We start from the raw sequence: 25,220 nt of genomic DNA on the forward strand, positions 1-25,220 counted from the left end.
GTTACAACAAAAACATTTGCTGCAAGTATAATTGTAGGACTATCTAGCATATAGAAACACATACTATTTTAAAGAACAAAGGAACTAACAAGCAAATGCCTACAAAACCTTATAAGTGACATTTTGTTTGTAGTGTTCTGAGGTGGAATACCTTGGCATTAACAAATGGTTCCATGAAGGTTAAGGGTTTTGAAAGATTTAACTCTTAATTACCCCAAGTTATATCCTACTTACTATGCTTCAGGACATATGTGAGAGTGATGTAGATTTCATGCTTAGGGTCAACATTACTACTCTAGAAAGAAAAATGAATAAAAGGGAGGAACCTACAAAAATAAATTTTAAAATATTATATTTAAAGGTTATTGGGATTTTGAGAAGGGAGAATGCATGCTACAAAATAACACATCAATCTTAGTATAATCTAAAATATTCAAGTGCTCTAATAAACAACTCCTGTGCTTCAGAATCTCATCGCCATATAAATGAGAAAAGGTGTAGAAAAATTGCTGAAGTAAGATATTCCTCCTCAATCTAATGTTTTCTGAGCCTTTAATCAGTTTGTACTTTAGGAAATGCATTGACATTTATTTGGGGTTGAAGCAGACAAAACGATGTAGAATGGATTGGGGAAAAGCAGGGAAAGTAAAGGATTTCAGGGATAAGGTCCTTTAATTATTAGGATGAAAATGATGGGAAATGTCCTCTGTAACTCTGGAGCCTTCTATTCCTAGTTGCACACACATTGTTTAATAGTATTAGAGATGATTTAATAGGCTCATAAAATTCTTAAAGAAATGACGTGTTTCCAGATGGATTCCAATGTGATGGCAAAAAGAATCATCAACATTTTCAATTGAAAATTGAAAATCATTGCTCTGGGAAAATAAACATCAAATATTATATTTTCAAATAGCATTCAAATTTATCTATTTGTATATAACATGTTTTTTTGGAAACAATGGAGCTATAACCTAATCAGAATATGTTTGAGAGAAAATTTTTTAACTTTCCTTAGAAACATACTTCATGCTTTAACTTTCTTTAGAAACCTACCTCACAGGAGGAGCCACTATATCCTGGAGGGCATTGACAAAGCTCTACTGCATCTGCAAGTTCTCCATCAGTGGGATATGGCACAGCTGATTCAAGACTTACAGAGTTCAACCTAGGGTAGAGAGAAAAATACATTTAGAATATACATAAAATGCAAACTCATAGGAGTCACATGTTGAACTGGTAGCATAGCTGTGGTCTACTGAGTATGAGGACAATTATTTTTGTGGTAGTTTCAATAAGGTAAGAAGACAAGTGAACATTTATTCATTCTTGGAAGCTCTTGATATTTATTACATTAAGAAAAGCCCGGTCAGTTTAAAGTGCTCTCAGAAAACTGCCAAATCATTATGAAATGCAGGGGGTCCATTCTTGGCCTATGGCTATATGCTTCAGTTCTGATTATGTATTATTTTTGTGGCTTTCGATGCAAACAGTTGGAGGGATTTTATAACAGAAAATATTGCCACTTTGGATTAAAACACAGCAATTGTATTTTGGCATCAAGAACTGGTAATGTAGCTTCATTTTTTTCCTGATTACAGTCTTGTAGATTTTCAAAGCAGATCATGTAGGGCAAAGAAATATTTAATCACTGGTTTTTACTTTAACATTTCACAAAAAGAAACCAAGAAAATTATTATTATTATTGCTTTTTATAAATCAGATTGCAATAGTTCCCAAACTCACAGAATTACTAAATCTGAGTTAAAATGTATTTAATGTTATCTTGTCCAATTTGTAACTGCACAATAATCCTCTCTACAATATACCTGAGAAGTAGTCAGCGAAGCTTTGGTTGAAGACTTCCATTGAAGGGGAACTTTTTATCTATTGAGGCAGACCATTGCAATTCTGAATGACTCTAATTGCTAGGAATTTTTTTTTTATTTTATTATCTCAACAGTTATATAGGCTCTAATTCTGCATCTGTGTAACTCCCACCCATTCTTTACTTTTGCCCTCTGAAGAGGAAAAAAGAACTCTCTTGTATTCATCTCTGAGCCTTTTCTCTTCTAGATAAATCTATAATTTTTTTTAACCAGTTCTCAAAAGACTTTATTTCCACTCTTCTTGTCATTTCAGTCATCCTCATCAGTTGTTCTACCTTTTAATACAATGTACATGTTCTCCAGATATGCTTTTATAAAGAAAATAGCAGGACTACTGCCTTTCTTATATAGGATATAATTTAATCTAGTTTCCTTTAATGCAGTCTAAGCTTTGTTGCATGTCTTAGCTTTGTTCAATACAAAATCCCACTATTGAATCATAGTGAAATTTTTTTCATGTAACTATTTCTCCTCTAGTCCTGTCCCTGTGCAATTGATTTTTTGAACCTAAGTGAAAAATTTTACAATTATCTTAATTATTATCTTATTAGATTCCTTGCCTAACCTTTCAAGGTTGTTTTAGAAACTTAACACTTAATATGATGGCTAGCCATCTTATCATTTTTCCATATGGAAGTTTAATTAACTTTAAAAAATCTATATTTTATTCAAGTAATATTGAATAGCCTAAGGCCAAGAACAAGTGCTTAGGATATTTCATTACAATTCTCCCTCTACTTTGACACTGGTCCATTAATGAAAACTTTGGCTATCATCATATAAATGGTCACAAATCTGCTTAATTCTAAGAGCATATATCAGCCACAAGAAAAACATAAACTATTTTCTAAAAAAATAGCTATATCTATGGCTTTCTTCTAATCGGTGCACAGTAGTTAGAACGCTAGACCTAGAGTCAGGAAGAACTGAGTTCAGTTCTATCCTCAGTCACTTACTGGCTATGTTACCCTGAGCAAGTCAGTTTGTTCTCTGTTTTCCTCAATTTTCTCATTTGTAAAATGGAGATAATAATATTATCTACCTCTCAGGTTTATTGTGAGAATCAAATGAGATAATTTTAAGCTGCTTAGCAATTTGCCTGGAGCATTATGTTATATGAATATTAGTTATCATGATCATTATCTCTCAGTCTAGTAGTCAAGCCAAGAAAATAATTTAAGGTTAGTCTGGCATCATTTATACTTGATGAAGCTAGCAAAAGTCTTAGTGATCACTTCTTTAATTTCCTTTATTTATTTATACTTCTAATAATATATTCTGGAATTTGATAAGAAGTTAAAGTCAAGTTCATCAGCCTATAATGTGATAACAATCCTTTTGTCCCATTTTTTGAAATTGATACTTTTATGTACTAATAGCATTATTTCATTTAAGTCTTATTGGTCCTGACCAAATAAAAGTCTGTGCAGATAAAAATAAATTTTAATTGAATCTGTTAACCAAACTTACCTATTGTCTTTTGGAGCCCAATTCCACAGAAAAATTTAAATATCTTTGCTCAAATTTAAAAGTAGACCAAATGCTATAGTTGAAATCACAACGTTTCAGGAATTAGTATTATAACAGCTGGTTATAAAAATCGATTGCTTTAGTTTATTTTTATAAAGAAAAGAAAAAAAAGAAAAAGAATTTCTTCACACATTTTCATTGACTGTTAAAATGAGATAAAAATAAGTGAAGAAAATATTTACTAATTTCTTTGGACAAAAAGAAACAAAAAAACATCTAGACTTTAGCAGTTCTTTAACATATGAACATACTATCTAGTAGTTGAACCTTTTAAAATCCTTTAAACATAAACTGGATTTAATTAATGACATTTTAGTCCACTTCTGATTTTGGGAAGATGTGCTTAATTTTTGTAGTGCTAAGTACTATCAAATTTCTTGATAATACTGATAAATCAGGTAATGCAATAAAATAATAATTCCCTTATATTATATTTGTAACTAAGGGCTCAGGCCTGGTACTTGCATTATAAAAATAATTATAATAGTAACAAGAAACATTATGGATGATATTTACAAGGCATAAATATACCATCGTTGCTAAGATGCTACTATCTCACTCTCATATAGGATATTTTCCAGGATTAGGGATGGATTTTCACTGATATCATTTTTGCACACAATTTCCATTGTGATAAATGGCACATATTTGCAGGCACTTTGCTAGGCTTGTAGATATGAATGGTAGCCATGGATCAAAGCAAAGTTAGTTGGTGCATACAGCACCAATAAACAGTCTTAAAGTAGCATCATACTTTAATCTACTGAACAATTTTATTAAAATTGTGGATGATTCTATTTGAAGTACTTGGTTATTTGGAGGAGTGTTAACCATAGCAGAAGGCAGGTTTCTACTATGGGAAGACAGGAAAATAGGAAAAAAATTACAATTCTTGTGATCCACCAAACTGTCCAAATGATTACTGTGACTAGCCATTCTCTCTACTATGGTATATCCTAGCACCAGAGTGGACTATATATGAACATACAATAAATGAAGGCTGCAGTTTCCTGAAAGGCAGAAGACATCTCCATGGTAGAAAGGGCCACTAAATCTCTGGAGAAAGATGGATGAGTTATCTGTTAGGGTAAATGTTTAGTTAACAAATGCTTTTCACATTCCTAAAACAATATATTTCTTATGTTTCTTCAACCAATAAGAAATGCTTTTATAGGAAACAAAAGAGAGTTTTTGATTACAAAAAGAAATATAAAGGGAGATTTGACCCTTGTCTGAATATATTGGGGAGTAGGAGAGTATAATAATGAGAAAAAGGGAAACCTTTATTTTTAAAACTTAAAAACAAATTTGAGGTTCTTCCTGAACTTGAAAGGGAAGTCTGCCAGGAGGTATGGAAGATGCTCAAAGATCAAATTCTGAATTTACAAAGAGGAAAAAATCTCATCAACAGAGAACTCATCAACCTAGATTGTATGAATTGTATGAACCGCACAGAAAATGGCAGAAAGGCCAGGTAGCAAAGGATAAATAATAAGATGTTGCCAGCACATAATAGACACTTAATTAGTGTTTAATTAACTAGCTATAGACGTAATAAGAACAAAAAAAGGGCATACTGTTTTCAGATATTTAGGGAGAACAAAGGACAGGAATTTTGCTCAGGGTGGAAGTTATGACAATTGACAAAAAATAGAGATGCATGTTTTTTATCTTTCTTTTTACCCCCTTTGTCAAGGAAAATGACTTATGTTTTGGAAATGTTAGAGTACAAATCACAAATAGGAAATTGATAAGCAAATTAAAGATATAGAAAAAAAATACCAACTTGGCCTTGATGAATTCAAGTCATCTGGCTAATATGAACTATATCCTTAAATAGTGGTGGGTGTGATTGAAGATAATGGCATTTAAGAGATTATGGAAATTGGTGATTACAAACATTCAGCATGCGTCCTCAAGAACAGTTCATGTTAGGCTAACTTTTTTCATTTTTGATAGAGATAAGTGAAGTGCTATGAAAATTGTTTATCCAAATTTTATTAAGAATTTTACAAAGTATTTCAGACTATTATTATAGGTAAATATAGATTAGACAATGTTAAAAATGAAAAGAATTCAGAATAGTTTGGATGGTTAGAGTTAAGAGACTAGTGGCAAACATATTGGCTCTGGCATCAGAAGGCCTGGGTTCAAATTCTACCTCTGATATTCACTATTTGTAAATTTGGACATGTCACTTGGATCTCAGTTTTAATACCTATAAAATAAAGAGTTTGAACTTCTAACTCCAAATGTATAATTTCATGATCATGGTGCTTCAATGTAAATGTAGTAGGAAGTGTCCTTACAGTAATCTCAAAATCTGCGCCAGACACTTAAAATACTATCATGCTATTTAAATGTTTTGTCATTGACAGATGATGGTCATAAAATTTTCAGGTGACAAGATTAGGAAGGATAGGAAAAAAAATTCCATGTCTTATATTTGATTACAAAAATCAGCTTTACAAATACAATATAATAGATACGTGATTCTATAGCAATTCTTCAAGGAAAAATGTGGGTTTTGATGGACCACAAACTCATCATGCGTTAGATGGTCAGTAAGGCCTATTAAAACTCTCAAATTTTGTGATTTCTTAAAATATTATGTCCAGGTTCTTGTTTTATTCATGACTTTCTGGTAGTACATTGATTCTTAAATTTTCCCTCCTTAATCTATTTTTCAGATCTATTGTTTTTGATTTGTAATATTTGATATTTTCTTCTAATTTTTAGTCTTATGGCTTTATTTTAATTCATCTTGGCTTTTTGAGTCATTAAGTTCAAAATTTTAAGATTCTAATAGGCTTACTTGGGAAAGGTTTTGTGCCTCTTGTGCAAATCTGTTAATATTCCTTTCAGATCTTTCCTCCACATAGCCTTTCTGATTCTTTCACTTAATAGTTAATTTAATTTACTCATGCAAGGGTGGCACAGGGGATAAAGCACTGATCCTGGAATGAAGAAGACATGAATTCAAAGCTGGATTTATTACTTCTTCTTGCCTTAGTGCTTAGACCTTAGACATTTCTGTGCCCTCTTAGATTGAATCTTTACTTAGTGTCTGCAGACCTCTACCTATTGTCAATCTGGGTTGGAAAAAATTACTTATTTTGACTTTTCCTTGAGTTTCCTGGTTATGATCTGGTATGGTGAATTTTTTTGTGTGGAGTAAATATTGGAAAAAGTGTGCTGTGCTGTTTCCTCCTAGTCTGCCATCTTTGATGTTCTCCAGAGAAATCCCTTATTCAACTCTCCAAAGAAAACCTGTGAACTCTCCATACATTTGAATTTAATTTATTTTTAAGTTTGGGCTTAATTTATAACAAGAATGTTAAAATTCAATTTCTGTCATTCTCATGTCTTTATTCTTCTCCAGGGTGTGCACACTTTACATATTCTTTAGACTATCTTAACCCTGAAAGTTCACTTTATTTCTGAACCTCTCAGGTTAGAAGTATCCTCTGTCCCTTGAACTGTTTCCCATGATCTCTCAGAACTTTTGTTTTATGGAGGATGCTTAGGCTAACTATTGATTGACCAGATTTGTCTTTGATTCTCCATGCTGAGATCCTCCTTACCCTTTCAAGTTCCTTGAGGGTAGAGAGTAGATTTACATTTCTTTCTATTCTCTGCATTTAGTATAATGCCAGGCATTATAATGTGTTCAATTAATGCTGGATGATTGTCCTTGACTACAGTTTATATTGTAGAGGAACAAGTATTTTAGTTTAGAGTACTTAATTGCTAAATTAAGGTTTGTAAAAAATTAAAAAACAACAATTTAGCACCCTCTTCTTTTTTCCCCATCTCTCCTGCTACCATAACTCTAAAGCTAGAAGGAAAAAGCCTTTAGGAGTCACTCCAGTTTATATTTTTATTAATTTCATCAGTTATCATATCTTAAAAAAACCATCATGAAAGTGCCAAACAAAAATCTCTACTTTTAGTTAAACCAATACTTTGAAAGCAGACTTAATCCATTACCCAAGAGGTGTTAGCAGTAGAAAGATAAAAAATGTATGCAATCCTTCCCTTCTAGAATCTTATCATTTACTAGGATGGAGAGTATGGCATACACACAGGTAAGAAGAGTAAAAATAATACATGAAAAGTTACCAGACAAAATTCTTCAGTAACATTTGAAAATAGGTCATTTTGAGGTTGGAGAGTCATAGATAGAATTTAAGAATAATAATCTCCAAAAGGCAAAATGAGGCAAATTAAAAATAAGTGATTTCTTTGACATAACTAAATAAACTTGCTTAAACAAGGAAATCTGAAAAGCCTTAGATATTTTTGATTTCTTTATGTTCTTATGAAATCTCTGTCCTTTAAGTACATATAATGAATGGTCACATGCTCCATGCTATGGTCAAATTTGGGGCATTTTAATGGTCAAATTCAATTACTTCACAGTTCATCCAATTAATTACCATAACAACTGTGACAAGAGCGAAATAGAGTCAAATTAACCATGAGGCTTCCAATTTGGTCAGGCTTCTTAGATATAATCCAATAATTTTAAAGAATTATATTATTGATGGGAATTTAAAATAAAAAATAAATTTACATAAGATTATAGAACCAGATCTTTGTTTGAAATATTATTTTTCAATCTATTAACAATGAAAACCCAAACCATTGTTAACAAATTAATAAATTTTTATCTTATATAATTTCTATAAATGAGAAGGAAGCTACATAGACCTGAAGGCCATTATATTGCCCCTGGGCAATGAATTAGATGAAAAAAGGATGGGACTGATTCTATCTCTAGAGAGAAGAGAAGAAGAGGCATTCATTGGGAAAAAAAAATTAAAATCTAAATTACGTTCAAGAAGGAAGAAGGAAAAGGAGGTTTGGGAAGTGTTCAGATTAGCCCTTGTTCAGAAGCAAAATGGAAACAGAAAGGTGCTCAAATTCTTATTTTCAGAGTGATACTTACTACTTTTATAAATGAGTGGCATGGAGTAATAGATAGAGAGCTATTCTTGAAGCTATCATGAATCCATGATCTGGATTCAAGTACTACCTCTGACACATCTTGACTATGGGATCAAATCACTAAACCTATCACTGCTTTAGGCAAGTCTCTAAAATTGCAAACTATAGAGAAAGTATTAGCTTGCATTGGTAGAGAGATTTTCCTTACTCAGTCTCCTCACTAAGCCTTTTGGATATATAAGTCAGGTAGAAGCATATTCAGATTCAAATAATTTAAGAAAGAAAAATTTAAGAAAATGTTTAAAATAAAGATCCATAAGGAAAACTACCTTCAGCAAACTGCCAAATTTCATTTGCGTTTTGAACAGATGTTCTTTTCCTTAATCTGCACAACAATTTTGAACAATGAGAAATCTCTACACATAGGCATCTTAGCCAGTAATATTCCACATTTGCATTTTCAGTATTCATTAGGTTCTGCTATTTAGTAAATGTGATTTTAATGTGTTTAACAATGTTAAGTGTTATCTGTTGAAGAAAACTGCAGTTTATTTTCCACTCCCCTCTCAATGTGGTCATTTCCATTCCTCTATGTCAGACTGCAATCATTTAAATCCATAATGTTGACAGTAATAGTACCCTGAATTCTGGAAATGAATGAATGATCCAAGCCTTGTCAAGTAAGACAAATCTGTAGGTTAACTATTACTGCTTCTGACTTCTAAACACAAACAAGATATACTTATTTGATGAAGTAAAAGGGCAAAGTGATGCTAGTTAAAATGTCAAGAATTGGAGCCAGATCAAATGCCGTGATATTGAAAATTGAAATTGAAAATTACAATTTTTCCCTAACAGAATCCTTCACAGGATATCTATTAATTAGTCAATCAATAAACATATATTAAACATAAACTATGAGCTAGATACTATGCTAATTGTTAGCAATACAAAGAAAAACAATCTCTTACCCTCATAAGAGTCTACAGTCTAGAAAATAAGACAACCACACTTGTTATTTAGCTACATACAAAATATATAGACAGAGAATTTGAGAGGGAGGCACTAAGCAGCTGGGCTAGAGGAAGGGAAGATAAAGAAAGGCTTAAAAAAAAACTTGTGTATTATGTAAAATTTGAAAGAATAAAAGAATTCAAAGCCTGTGAAACACACATAAGTAGGAAATGTAGTATCATGTATGAGGAATAACAAGAAAAAGAAAACCAACTTAGCTAGACTGCAATGTGCATGAAGGAGAGTAAGTAGAGATTTAGACTGTTAAAGACTTTTAAATGGCAAAAAAGAAGTTAACATTTTATCCCAGAAGTACTTGGTAACCACATGGTTTATTGAGTGAAGGAGTAGAATGATCAGATATGCACTTTTGGAAAATCATTTTGGCTGCTAATATTTGTTCTGTTCAATATAATAATTTCCCTTGATATTAAAACCCATTTCCCATTTCCATTCATTATTGTGTATCAGTTTCAACCCCACCATTTATCATTAAATCTCAATATGCTAATTCAGTAAAGAGAAGATACATTATGGTGGAAAGCCTTTCTAAAACAAAGATAACCCATCTTGGATATTGGACAGTACTTTAATAATATTTAATTTAGAAATCCAGAAAGGATGCTAGAGTCCTTACTGATCCAAAGTATCCCCAAACTCTATACAATATCTCTGACAAATTGGCACCAGAGTGCCCAAAAGAGATGATTCTAGGATTTCATCATTGAAAAGGTGGAGAGTTCTAGGGTGATATGAGCTTGTTTATAGGCTAAGGAACCAAAAGGAAGATTAATTAAATATATTGCTTAATAGTTGAAAGTACTAAAGTAGATGAAAGAGGATGAGAGCAAAAACACAAAAAGACTAGTTCATTTGATCAGGGGAATGACTATTTCCTTCATCAAAAATAAACTGGAAAAGTGGGCAGAAGTATCATAGAATCCAGAATCTAAGAAATTAGTTTTCTTGTATTCTGGTAAAGATGGTGTAGTGGGCAGAGTACTATACCTGTAGACAGTAAAACAATTTTGAATATAATCTCAGAAATGTATTTACTAGCTGTAATGACCCTGGGCAAGGGTCTCTCTCAATTTCCATATCTATAAATTGGGGATAATAATAGCATCCATATTCAGGCTTATTGTGAAGATAAAATGAGATATATTTATGAAGCACATTTATAATCTTAAAGCATTTTATAAATGTTAGCTATTGCTAGCCATTAACTCTGATTTGCAATTTCTCAACACCAATTCATTTTTTAATCCCTTCAATCTGGCATCACTACTGAAACCACACTCTCAATTGTTAAATCCACCCATAGTCATTTCTCAGCCTTCATTTTCCTTGGGCATTCTGTGGATTTAATACTTCTGACAAATTATTCTCATTCTCTATTCCTGATTCATTATCATTTGTTCTCCTTCAATTTTTATCCTCATCCCATCTTCTCTGTCTATACTCTTCCCCGTGTTTATCTTATTAACTTCCATGAATTTAAATATCATTTCAATGCAGAATGTAGATAAATCCCAAAGCTATATGCCCAGCATAATTTCTTCCCTGGATTCTAGTCCTATACTATCTAAGCACTAAAATATCAGTGATCATCATGATCAAGTCACCAGCCACATCATTGTTATTTCCTTCTCTCCTCTCAAATCACTACCTTCTTTTTCAGGCATGATTTCTTCCCTGGACTATTGTTAAACTCCCTAATTGGATTCCGTGCTTTCAGTCTCCTCCTTCTAAATAGCTGTCAAATAATTTTCCTAACAGATCTTACCAGGGCACATGCACATCTCTACTCAAAAAGCATTCATGCCTTGAGAATAAACTAGGTATTTAAGGATTTCTACAATCCAGCTCCACCTGACATTTTCAGTAGTTTAATTTAGTTCCCCTCCAAAAAGTATGTTATGGCTGGTTAGACTTCTGGCATTTCTCTAAATTTAATATTCCAGTTCCTAGCTTCATGCCTTTACAGAGACAATTTTCCATGCCAGGAAGGTACTTTGTCCTCATCCTTGCCTCTCAGAATCATAATCTTCCTTTCCAGTTCTACTCAGGTATCAAGTCTTCCATGAAACCTTTTCCTGATTCCAGCCCTTCCCATTCCTTATTGTTAATGCTCTTTTTTCGTTCAGATTATTTTATATCATATATTTGCATATATGTAAGTTCTTTGAGGACAGGAATTCATTTCCTTTTACATTACAAGCTACAGCTAGCTCCTAGCATGGTGCCTTGCTAGTAGTAGATCCTTAATAAATATTTATTTAATGAATAATTAAAAAAAACTTTAAAAACCAATATGTTTTTTTAAGTAATAGAGATTCATGATTTCTTCTACTATCTTTCCCCCCTCTCTCCCCTTCTCTGAATTTGAAATTATTTGTACTTGTTGGTGTTTGTCAAATTTCTAATTAAAAACTTGAAAAAAATTATTAGGTACTACTATATATAAAACACTGTGCTGAAAATTCAAATTGAAAAGCTAGATCATTCCTGGACTCAAGAAACTGAATTTAAAATAATGGTAGCCAGAAAAGGGAATTTTCATCTGGAGACTCACGGGGATTGAAAAAAGTCATAGAAAGTTGTTTGTTATACCTTTTCTAATAACAATGATATTTATGGTTACCAATCCCAGAACAATAGGTAGAAAGGTAGAGAGGGTATGTTTGGGTAGGAGAGGTACCCACAGAGCAACATGATGGATGGTGAAATGCCCAGGATGAGATGTGAAATATATTCTGAGATTGACTAGAAATAGTGAAATAGCTAAGTTTTTATTTATTCACTTTTCAGTAAGAATAGTTTAAAACCCAGGGCAGATTTATAAAAACGAATGGATTCAAGCCCCATCTCTCCATCTACAATTTTCCTTTTGGGGAAGTTTCTTCTCCAGTCGGCTTCTTAGTTTTCTTATGTGAAGAAATATAGAAACCAGAGGGGGAAGAATGGTGAAGAGTATTTGAACAAAAATCAATGAAGGGAGAAATAACATATTTTATCCACAGAGTATACTAGAGCAGTGGTGTCGCACTGAAATAGAAATGGGGCCACTGAACCATACAGAAGGATTCCTACAGGTAGACATTGACTTAGAAAGCCATATATTAATTATTTATGTTTCATTGAATTTTTATTTAGTTTCTTAAATATTTCCAAATTACATTTTAATGTGGTGGGGCTCACTCAGGTATTTTGGGGGTTTTGTGTGGCCCATGGGCTATGTGTTTGACAACTATGTAATAGAAACCTTCAGCCCAGCATTGAGGTGAGGTAGCAATAAGGAAAGAATAAATGAAGTCATAGATGTCATCATTATTTCTGCGAACATTTTAGAAAGGATAATGACAGGGTAGGGTACATTTAGAGGAAGATAGCCAGGATATTGATGGAAAAAAAGAAAAATATCACTTGATGGAATTTGGAGTGGTTAACTTACAGAATAAGGGATTTGGAGGTAGAGTAAATTCTACAAGTATTCTATGGAAGAGGGATTTGCCAGCCTGGCTCCAGAGAGAGGTAAGAATTTTAGTGACAGTACAGTATTGAACCATTTGTGACAGATATTTCTTTGATAAAAGTATAAACTTCCTAATAATTAAAACTATTTCAAAGTGGAATGAACCAGTTTGGGGAGGTGGTAAAATCACCACCTCTAGAGATTTCCATAACAAGTGCAGCAGATAGAGTGCTGGACCTGCAGTTGAAAAGACCTGAGTTCACATTTGGCCCCAAACATTAGCTGTATGACCATAGGCAAGTTACTTAACCCTATTTGTCGCTATTTCTTCTTTTGTAGAATGAGCTAGAAAAGGAAATGGCAAGTCACTCTAGTATCTTTGTCAAGAAATCCCTAAATGGGGTTATGAAACTGCACACAATTAAAACGACTGAATGAGAATTTTTCAAGCAGAAATTATATGACAACGATTGGGGATGATGTTGAGGGGATTCTCTTTTGAATAAGAAGCAGACTGGATGGCAATATAGTTAAGTGAAAAAAACAAGACCAATGATTTTGGAAATGGGAATTCTGGGTTTGAATACTGGCTCTACATTTATTTCTATGTGATCTCAAATCTTTTCTTAGTTTCAACTTCCTGATGTGAAAAAAAAGAGGGGGTTAGAGTAAATAACCACTAAGTTCTCTTTAAACTCTAAATCTATGATTCCTATCACCTATGAAAAGATTATGAGAGTCTGTGAATCTACTAAATAAATAGACAGGGCAGCATGGTCATTATCTGTAAAGGTTCTAATGAAGTGATAGAAAGTGGGTTTTTTGAGAAATGGGGGAAAAGGAGATGACTAAAAGAGGAAGGTTCTAGAAAAGGAAGACTAAACACATGTATGGAAATGAAGAGAAGCCCATTTTCTCTTGAAATACTATGAAAGTAAGAGGAGACAAGTGTTTGATAAAAATTAAGCTGTTAAGGAGAAAAGCTGAGGATTGATTTATTTGTGGAGCAAATTAAATCATATGCTGATCATGAGAAGTGGATCAGAGGAAATCTGGTGCTTATACTTGTTTTCTCATCCCCAAGCAAATGTAAACCAATTAATTTTTAGTATTAAAACTTTGAAAAAAAACCTTCCATTTATTCAAAACAAATTTTTTGATAAAAAACACATCACTAAAAAATATAAAATAGCTTTCCTTTTGAAAATAAAAAAAACTTCTTCCAAAGGAACAAGGGATATTAGACTCCATAATGCTCACTTGATACTTTTCCCAAGTACTTTTAGCTAATTTGAATGTTTTCCCACCTTGAAACTTGACCATGATATGAAAGAAATTATATAGGTCACTGGATAATCAGTCAATCAACAAGAATTTAAATGATCCCCCTTCAGAGATGCAAATAAACAGTGTGAACATCCTGCCTCTAGAAAAAAAATAAATTTTTTTTTAAGGAATTATGTTGGGGTTGAAGATTAAAAAAATAAATAAAGAATGAAATAATCCCTGCTCTCAAGGTGCTTAACTCACGACAGAAATGGAAGACTGATCACTATGAAAGATTATAGTGCACATGTTGGAAATGATGGTAACAAACAGAAAATGAATAAGGTTTCATGGGAATGGAAAACTGAACTTTTTTTTTTTCTTGCTTAGTGAGTAAAAAATTTTCTTTCATTTAGCAAGGGTATTAGAAAGAGCAATGAGTTGGCATCAGAGTAACTATGATTAAAGTCTATATTTACTAGTTTATATTTTTATAATCTTGGGCAAGGAAGGAAGGAAACAATAAGTTATTAAGTGACTCCTATGTACAGCAAAGCTTTGTGGAAAGCATTTTTCAATTCTTATTTAATACTTGTAAAGGGCTGAAACTATTGGGTTGATGCACTGAGGTGAGGACTGCTGAGCGCTTGAGGCTAACTACTGATTGGACAATATTCTATGGCATATGCTTGGAAAATAGTCCTTTCCACTATCCGTACTGGCTCAATGATTGTTGTATAAAGAATTGTAGGAGGGACTAGGGGGTGGAGTGAGACTAACCACAGTCACTCTTTGATGGTTGATGAGGGAGAAGGCGGTCATGGAGATTCTGCTTCCATCCTGTTCAATCTTGCATCTAAGACTGAGAATAAAGATTAAGGACTTTTGCTTATCCTGACTCCAGCTGATTCTGGAGTGTCCTGGATGCTAGCGCAGTCATCACAAATACTCACGATTATTCTGGGAAATGGGTGTTGTTATTACATTCATTTTACAGTTGAAGAAACAGAGAAAGGTTATGGGCCACATAACTAGGAAGTGACGATCATCTTTAGTCTACACCTAGAAGTCTGAACTTCTCTAGGATTTTGTTTCCTCATTTGTGAAATGAAAGGAATGGATTAGAACATCTCTAGTCTAATTTGTTCTAAATCCTCGGTTTCTATGACCTTCCAAAACTACTTTCCATCTATTAAGCATAAGAATGACATGTCTATTCCCCAATTTTAAACAATTACTGAAGAAAGGCTCATTATATCACTGTCACTCAAGAAGGCCTAAGAGATGAGATTAGCAATGAGTGATATCCATATCTTTAGGCACCTATCATTTGAAAACGCTTTCCACTGTTGTAGATTAGCAAATCAACTCTAATTTATAGTTTAAGAGAAGCAGTGAGAGGCTGCCTGACTGGCCCATAATCACATAGACACAGGATTTAAATACAGTTCTTTCTTATTGAGAGACTAGCTATGTCACTTCTATTGTGCCATGACATTTCTCTAAAAATATAGCTAATATATAGCCAAAAAAAGCATCTTTACCATCTCAACATCCCAATATTTTTATCAAGTATACCCATATAATACTTTGTGACAACACATTAGTTCTTCATCAATATTACTATCAATAACTCACACTTGAGTGACTCAAAGACACATTTGAACAGATTATGTAAACACTTAATCAGAATATGTCACCATTACTAAGAGAATGATGAAAATTTTTGAGATGTAACTTCCTTAAAGGACTTCATTAATTGCCAGCATATAGCATCAAAATATAAGGACCATTATTGAAAGGTATGCTTGATTGCATTAATTGACTTGATATAAACAAATGATTTTTCCAACAAACCTAAACTTTGCAAGATACTAAGATATTTTGATTTGAAGTCATATATAACAACTTGATAATTTATGTCAGAATTGACAGTACTTTCTCCAATCATTCCCCATCACTACTGGGCTGATGCTTTACAATTCCAGTCTTGTTTGATAAAATTAATAGTATATCACGACTGTTTCTCATATTTAATATAAGAAAAATAAGCCCAGGAGGCTATTATTCTGACTTTGAAATGTCTGTTGGGCATATTGTAGGATATTAGGCTCTTTATAATAAACAATTCTTTTCTAGTTATATTTTCTATGCATGTTACTTTTGTTCAAGGTACATAGTCTTGAATAAATTTGACTCCTCAAATGACAAGGCACAGTCAAATGGTTTTACTACACTATTAAAAGGATGGAAGGACAAGTGGGCATGTTTTCTCAAATAGAAGAAAGCTTTTCTTTTAGTCTCTCAGGGCATTCTTAGTTTGATGATTTCTCCTACTCACATTAACTGCAACCCAATCCTGTATTAATAAAAATGTTCAGATACAAGAACACACCTGGCAATATTCATATGAGAACAGGATTTGAAAGTTCAGTTTCCTTCTCGAATTTGAAAAATATAAAGTGGGTCTAATTGTTATAATTAATCTGGGTCATTACACACATAAAGGCTTAATGTATTCCAAAAAGATTCAGAAATACACATCATCAAACTGCCATTCCTATTCCCAGATCTCTTCATTATACATAGATATTAAAGATATTGGGCACTGTATCAAATTCTTGTCATTTGTAGACACAACATATGGCTTGATTAAAAGGTTTGGATAAGTATGGACTATCTGTACCCATGTGCATTCTTATACTCATTTGAAGATCTGCACAAATACACACACATTTATAAAACCATTTAGGACAAGTTGAAAGATTTTTTGGGAAAAAAAATCCTCTTTTAGGCTTTGGAAAAATTCCAAACTGCAATGTTAATTTTACTTTTGTATTTCCTCAAAAAAGCAAGAGAGAAATCTACCATTAACAACTATTCAAATGATACAGGTAATTGACTTCCTTTTGATCTTAGTCATCATATCTCTACATGAATGTTGTCATTATTAATAGTGGAATTAGTCAGTCAAAAGCATTTTTAATAAACTTGGCTCTTTTCAATAATGAGGTGATTCAAGGCAATTCCAATAGACTTGTGATGGAAAGAGCTATCCCCATCCAGACAGAGGGAGAACCATGGAGATTAAATATGGTTCAAAAATATTTTCACCTTTTTTGTTTGTTTTTTCCTCTTATGTTTTTTTCCCCTTTTGATCTGATTTTTCTTGCTCAGCATGACAAATGTGAAAATATGTTTAAAAGAACTGTACATGTTTTGCTTATATTGGATTACTTGCTGTCTGGGAGTGGGTAGGAGGGAAAAAAATTTGGAACATAAGATTTTGCAAGGGTGAATGCTGAAAACTATCTTTGTATGTATTTTGAAAAATAAAAAGCTATTTTTATATAAAAAGGTATTTTAAAATCCTTGGCACTAAGCAGAGTGCTGGGGATATATATCTATATATAGATATAGATATAGATATAGATATAGATATAGATATAGATATAGATATAGATAGATAGATATAGATATTTTTTTTAAAAGTAAGGCAGTTCATATCTTTGGAAATTTGAAGCTAACTTTGTTATCGATGTAGTTGAGAGAAAAGCCTCTATTCTTCAAAACATGGAAACTATCTTAAAATAATTATTTTAAAAGGTAAGAATTTAGAGTATTTGCTAACATTATTCTGATGGTGGCTAACCAATTAAGTTTGTTGCACATTACTCTTCTTCAGGCAATTTAGATTTCAACCAAACTAGCTTTCCTTGTTGTTCCTCATAAAAGACAATCTAGCTCTTATCTCCCTTGCTTTCCTACTCTTCTATTTTCATTCCTCTCTCCCCATTCAATTCCATTTTTAGAATTCCAACTTCCTTCAAAATTCAGACCAAGTATTACCTGCTAATTAAGCCTTTTTTCACTTATTAGCGCCTTCCTCCAAAATTATTTTTTATTTATTTGTTTATGTGTTATTCTCTTGCCTCTCCTTCAAAAAAAAAAGGTAAGCTCCTGAAGGACAAGAAATTGTTTTATCTTTGTCTCTCTATATATGTACCGGGCTTTATCTTGGTTCCTAGCACATAGTAGGGTCTTTAATGCTTATGGACTTGATTCATTCATATCTATTTTATTTTAATGGCATCTATGTCATATGAAATTCATTTTTGTGCTCACACAAAATCATACTAAAGCAATGTGGCACAGCAGAAAAAAGTTTTGGAGACAAAAATTTCAGTTTAAATCCTAGTCTCTATCCATGCTAGCTGTGTGACCTTGGGAAAACCACTTAACTTTATTGGGTTTGTGTTTCCTTATCTACAAAATAGGGGGTAGGGGAAGGGTTTAGGGTACTGGACCTGGAACCAAGAAAACTTGAGTTCAACTCTGACCTCTTTACAACTGTGATGCCATAGGAAAATCAGTTAATCTCTGCCTGCTTTAGTTTCCTAAACTATAAAAGTGTGTGTGGGGGGGAATAGTTATCCTTTTCATATTGTGACTTTCCTCATTGTAGTTTCAATATATTGTGAGCTGACATAAGAAGTTAAATAGGAATTTGGGAGGAGTTTTATAGAAACCACACATGACCAGTTGGTGATACAGAAACTATGATCAAATACTTAAACTCAATTTTACAATGAGTAAATTCAAACTTCTTCTCTGGTACAGAAGGAGGATCAAAAAATTTCACACAGATTTTTCCAGTTTGGGGTGGGTATGAGGTATAGCTTGCCCCTAACCACTGAGATGTGAAAGATATAACTATCCTCAGTTACCCTGAATTGTTGTGCCTCAGTTTCTCTGAATTATTATGCTATGCCTGAATAAAATTATTATGGCCAGCCTCCCCTTCCTTACCCCATTAAGCTCTAGCCACACTGACATTCCAGTGAGTCATAAAACTTCAGATGGCTTATCTCAAATGCCAGTTGGGATTTGCTCCTCAGACTCCTGTCTCCTGCCCTCAACCTCCTTATCTTAATCTCAATCCTGTCAGGACTAAAGTTAAGGTTCTTTCCTAGAATTATGGCTCGTCCACTTACCCAGAGTTCTGTCCCTCCCCTCCTTGCCTTTGTTTCCCTGATAGCTCTGGAATTAAATGGGTTAGGGCTGAATGCTTTGAGACAAGTGTCCCATTCAGCTGGCTAAGAGTCAGACATTTTGGACATGAGTCCTGTTCAACCATTAGCCCAAATTCTCCACTATTAAAATATTAAAAACTAATCTCTGTCTTACTTCAGTTTCTCTGGCATTACAATAGTACTACTTACTTCCCAGAATTGTTTTGAGGTTCAAATGTAATCATATTTGTAAAACATTTAGCACAGTGTTTGGCACACAATAAGCTCTTAAAAATGCTTCTTTCCTGCCTCCCTCCCTACTTCTTTTTCCCTTATAATTTTCCTAAATTTATGATTCCTTGATAAACTAATTTACCATTTTCTGAGGTTTCATCTTTGAAACCATTTTGTAGTTATTTTCAAACAGTGAAGATCAGCATGAGACTAAGAATGAGCAAACTACAGTGTCCCCAGAACAGGAGGGGCTTTTCTATACTCTTTAACTAACAAGGCATGAGTTACATTTCAGGAAGAAATAATAGAAGCTAGTTAAGTTCTTCTACTTTAATATGAGAATGAAGAATTTTCTTCATTTTACTAGTTAAGAATTCTTGAAACCAGTTTCGCTTATTGTGTAGAGTCAATAGTCTTGAATGGGATAAGAATGAAAAATGTCAGAAGATAGATAGACATTATAAACATCCTAGGAGCCTAATAGTTCAGCAGGTACCACTTCTATGAATATATCAGAAGGAATACAAGTGCCTTTTTGGGGAAGAGCTTTAGAGAGGGGGCTCATAGGTATATTAATTCTTGTTGAGCTCTTCTCATTTATATGTGTTTTCACAGAACTCTGCAGCAAGTTAGAAGCCTACTGTGATGGAAAAGCTGCAATCACTTCAAGTGATATTTTACAAATATGACTCAATTCGCCCAGCAGATCAGAGATAAATAAAATATAACAAGTCTGTCACAATGGGAACCAGGCTGTTTCTCAGATCACCTCAAGTGGGTACAGTTTCAAAACTTGGTGTTTTATTTTTATAACTGGCACTTTAAAGGTACCACTTGCTAACAGGAGTGGCACAAGGATCCATCTATCTGAGTTATCTTCAGGGGGCTAGCCTGTATAACAAAGCTTCTTAAACTGTGGGGCTTGACCCCATATGGGACTATATAACAATCTGGGGAGTATGAAATTATGATTTATTATCAATAAATATTTGATTGATATACCTATTTTATATACTTATATACTCAGGAGCACATAAAAATTTTTCAGGTTAAAAAAAGGGGGTGAAAATGGAAAAAGTTTAAGAATCCTTGCTGTACTGACAACTTAGGTGAGCATGCCATTCACTTAAATGTGGAGACTTCAGAAGGCTTCAAAGAAATTTGTGATTTTTAAGTATTGTCTGACAAAAAAATTTAAATGCTCTTCCACCCTCTTTCCTACACCCATTTTAAAAAATCCATATACTTGTCATTCACTTTTGAACTTGGAACATTCTTCTTTGTATGGCCAACAAATGCTAATATTCTCTATTGTCTAAATGATAAATACATCATTAATTCCTAAGTATTTTTTCTTATCCTCTTTGCATCTCAGCCAAGTTTCTAATACAGCCACCTCTAAAAGAACAGTTCATTAAGAATGCTCTTATCAATGAATTTGTACTTCTCTTCATAGGAATATCAGAATGAACAGGTTTAGCAGAAATATTCTAAATGAAGAGGAAACCCAGGGAGTATTGGCAGGGAAATGATATCAGGAAAGTCTCTTTACTATATTTCTAATACTTATTCTTCTGTAAAGTTATTGTATGCCTTTCATATATGGAGAGGATGAAGTGCTAGCTTTTGATCATCACTGATTATGTGTTTTGCCCTGCTTTAGAACACAGAGTAATCACTAGATCTCTTCATACTTATTAAAAATCAAGTAGGTATAGGGGAAGGAAACTAATTAGGTCTAAGTTCAAATTTGAAATGTTACAATAAAAATAATCATGATTCTAAAATTGGATAGCAAAGCCAATAATACTTTATAAAGTTAGAGATTTTTCACAGGAGGAAGAAAGTTCTTCCTTAAAAAGAAATAGGCATATGTTAAAGCATTCTTACATTTTCATAAAGGGATTAGAAGGTTTAAAAGCAGAAAATCTTTTGCTTCTCATTGTGGACCACAGGCAAAACTTTGATCTGGTAAATAGCAGTCAAAATTTATAACCTGTTGAACATAAATGTGCCCCACGGAACAAGTAAATTTCTCACTGTATGAACGCACCTTATAGTAAGACTTTGTTTCCCAATATAGTGTTTCTCAGTCTAGGAATCCACTAGTGGTAGATCCCAAAGAGATGAGAAAGATCCATAATCATGTCGGATTTAAGATATATAGTAGAAGCAATTCTGGGAGGTTAACTTTATGAAAAAAAAAAAAAGATTAACAGAAGTACTTTCCTACAATCAATCCATCTTTTAAAATATTTCATAAACACATATGGACATATCAAACTAGTACTGAAGGACTCCACTGATCCAATGTTTAAGGACAGTTTCCACATAAAATTGTAATCATGACAAGACTGTAAAGTGTAGTTTCTGCTTTTACCTGAAGATGGCATCCATCCCAAGGATGTATGTGGCTTGTATGAGAAGTCTCTTTACATTTGCTAGGATGGTCATAAATTCTTTTCTACTGATTCGAGATCCAGTGTCATGCACATTAAATAATTCTGAACTGAGCAACACAACATGAGTATATTCTTTAGATGGTGGCAAGTAGATTTCTTCCTGGGTTGTGCTGATTTGCAAGCCATTTCCCTAAAAAATATATAGAGAATGGTAAAGACATCATTGACTTATAGAGATAGCTTAAAAATAGTCACATTCCAGCTGTGCCATTTACAAGCTGTATGACCTTTGGGAAATGAGTTTAATTTATCTTGCTTCATGTGTAAATGAAAAGAAAAGTACTCCCACAGTCCATTCCAGCTCCAAGTCTATGTTCTGCCACATGCATTTTCATCATAGAATGTTTTTTTCCATAAATGTGGACATCTTTTTCTCCTAACATTAATTAATATATGTGTAATGAATGTTGAAATAATTTTGATGGTCTACTTAACACAAAATGACAGACATATATGCATAATATGTTGAGGGGGAAGGTAAAAATAATTTAAAAATATTGAATTTTTAATTATATAATGGTATTGCTGCCCTGTGTGATTGTAGAACATAAGAATAGGCTTCATTTACAGGAAATGAGTAGAAATCTAGCCTGTTATTGAAGTAGCATCCACAAAATATATACTTCATATCTTCCTACTTTCTTGTATGGAAAGAGGGACAGGTCAAAATGACTTTCTACAGGGGAAAATCTAGAGAATCACCAAGAGTCCAACCTTTACAGTATATTAATGGCATTATAACAGGAAAACATACTTTGACCAACCAATCAAATTAGGCATTCTCTTTATTCTTTTAATACATAAATAAATCATCATTTCAACATCTTACATCTAAAGAGTTTCTTTCATCTCAAAGGACATCAAGAAAGAATAGTAAAGAGAATATCCTGAAAACTTAGAAATTCAGAGATAGACAAGCCCTCAGATGTCATCCAAGTCTAACTTCCTTATTTTAAAGATAAGAGAACAGACTCTTTCTGTAGAATAATTTACCCCATTTCAAACAGCTAACTCATAGCAAAGCCATGTAGAAGAATCACAACCCTTATTTCTCATGCTTTCACTTTTCTCATTATTTTAGTATAGTACAACTAGGCCTAGGGGAAAAAAGGTAAGAATCATGGTTCTATGTCAATATTTATAACCTTGGATAAAAAGACAGTTTGATACAGTGGAAAAAGCATTGGCTATAGAGTCAGAGGGTCTGGATTAAAATCTCAGTTCAGACCTCTAATAGCCAGGTCACATTGAACAAGTCACTTAAATTTCTCAACCCTTCATTTCCTCAGTTATGAAATAAGGAATTTGGACCAGATGACCTCTGAAATTCCTAGCAACTTCATATCTATGCTCATTCATGATCCTGTAACTTTAATTCTATGTCCAAATATATGTGGAGTAAAAGAAGGAAGGTATATAGAAATAATTTGATATAATGGGAAAGAGCTCTCTTTGAATTCAGATGAGCTTGGATGGGCAAATTACTTCCCTTTGGTATCTTATCTATAAAATAAGGACTTGGAAGTGTTTTTCAGTTCTGAATACTATGTGTACAGCAGAGCTGGGGGGTATCTAAGCCTAGTGAACTGATGGGAAATGTTTAACAGCCAACTCTTAAAAAAATACACATGATAACTTTTAAGTTCACTTTGCATTATTGACATTTTACATCAATTTCTTAAGTCTAGATAATCAACAAAACAGTAAATCAAGCCATGACTTATGGTGATTTTTAAAGAGTAAGTGCTTATGCTAAAAAAAATTAATAATTAGCTAGTTCAAGCTAGCTCCAGAACACTCTTTTATAAGTTGACAAATGGCTTTATCATTGAGGACTACAATAGACTACCTACATTCATCACACTCAGTTAACAATATTAGCAGTCAAATCTTTTCTGGGGAATCCCAATGGTCAACCTCACTTTTCATTGACTTTAGCACAGTTCAGTTCAGAAACTGAAGGGTCCAAACAGAAAGAATCAAAAGAAGTTAGAAGGGAATAATGTTATTATTCAAATCAGATTTTGCTCAGACACTGTAACTAACACTTGAGTCCTCACAAAAAAACTGTCATAGAGTTTTAATGACTCTAATTTGTCAACTGCCACATGTCTTAGCCTAAAGATCTTTTGTTACAAGGAGGACTTTATATGCCCAGCATCTTAGGTCTGTGTCATAGAGATATACAAGAAGGGGAAAAACCAACTTTCATCAAGCATGTGATTTCTTTTTGCAACTTCATATCAAGTTACAATTAACATAAGATAATTATCTAACTACTAAATGAGCTGATAGAAAACAGTTATGTCCCCTCAGTGGCACACAGTGTCTTTACCTCTAGTATGATCATAAGTTGCAGCACATTTTCAAGATCATCTTCTCCTATGAGGTCATAAGAAATAGTAAATTTCAATTGTCCTCCAGCTGCTGTCACCTGTAAGAAATGAAAGAATAAAACATTTATTAAGTTTTTGCTCTATACAAAGAAAGCAGATAGTGTTGGATTTGGAATCAGGAATCATCTTCCCGAGTTCAGTGACTACTTCAGACACTTAAATCTGTGTGACCCTGAGCAAGTCCCTGGGCAAATCGTTTTTGCCCCAGTTTTCTCATCTGTAAAATCAGCTAGAGAAAGAAATGGAAAACCATTCCAGTATCTTTGGCAAGAAAACTCCAAATGGGGTCACAAAGAATTGTGAAATTACCCAACAACAATAAAGGTAGGAACTATAGATCTTTGTTTTAATTTTTAATTTATTGAATGCAACAAGCATTTCCATAACATAGTATATTTTAAAAAATGATTGTACATGAAACTTCAAATTAATACTGTCTTTTTTTTTTTTTTTTGCTTATGTTAATAGAACAGTGGCCTCTTTCAAGACTGATACAACAGCTGGAAGGCATGCTTGGCTCTCAATGTAGATTAGTCTATCCTTCCTTAAGCAGCTTGGTGCGCAGTACCCCCTTACACACTCTACTATTATACTGATGTTGGATTTAGACACATAATCTTTATCCATGCTGTAACTTAGAACTTCTGAGGTCAAACAGTGCAGCAGCAAGAGTTGCAGATTATGATCCTGCATTAAGCTTATTATTATTAATAGTAACAATAATCTAACATAAACTTTATTATAAATATACATTATATACCAAGATGGTGCTAAAAGCTATAGATACAAAGATGAAATTATGTTTAGTCCCCAGCCTCAGGAATTTAAAATATAGTAAAGAAATTTAAGTAGTTACTTGGCTGAGTATGCTAAATGAAAAGAACCTCCAGTTAGTTACTTTTCTCCTTTGCTGAGTTTTTCTGATATAAGCAGCATTGTATAGTGAACTGAATCCTAACTCTATTATTTACCATCTTGAGTGAGAATGTGGA

General features: G+C 33.2%; 1 protein-coding gene across 5 annotated transcripts in view; it reads right to left on the reverse strand.

Moving 5' to 3' along the window:
• Positions 1-25,220, reverse strand: part of LAMA2 (laminin subunit alpha 2) — a 747,833-nt gene that overhangs the window by 272,015 nt on the left and 450,598 nt on the right. For all 5 annotated transcript variants that reach the window (XM_023503203.2, XM_023503202.2, XM_031964285.1 and 2 more), the window contains exons 13-15: positions 24,168-24,266; positions 21,751-21,962; positions 1,057-1,168 (exon numbers count right to left, since the gene is read on the reverse strand). In XM_023503203.2, the coding sequence (XP_023358971.1) occupies positions 1,057-1,168; positions 21,751-21,962; positions 24,168-24,266 (423 nt within the window). The remainder of the gene's footprint in view (positions 1-1,056; positions 1,169-21,750; positions 21,963-24,167; positions 24,267-25,220) is intronic.

The sequence above is a fragment of the Sarcophilus harrisii genome, chromosome 4 (assembly GCF_902635505.1).
Source record: "Sarcophilus harrisii chromosome 4, mSarHar1.11, whole genome shotgun sequence".
In the NCBI taxonomy this organism is placed as follows: Eukaryota; Metazoa; Chordata; class Mammalia; order Dasyuromorphia; family Dasyuridae; genus Sarcophilus; species Sarcophilus harrisii.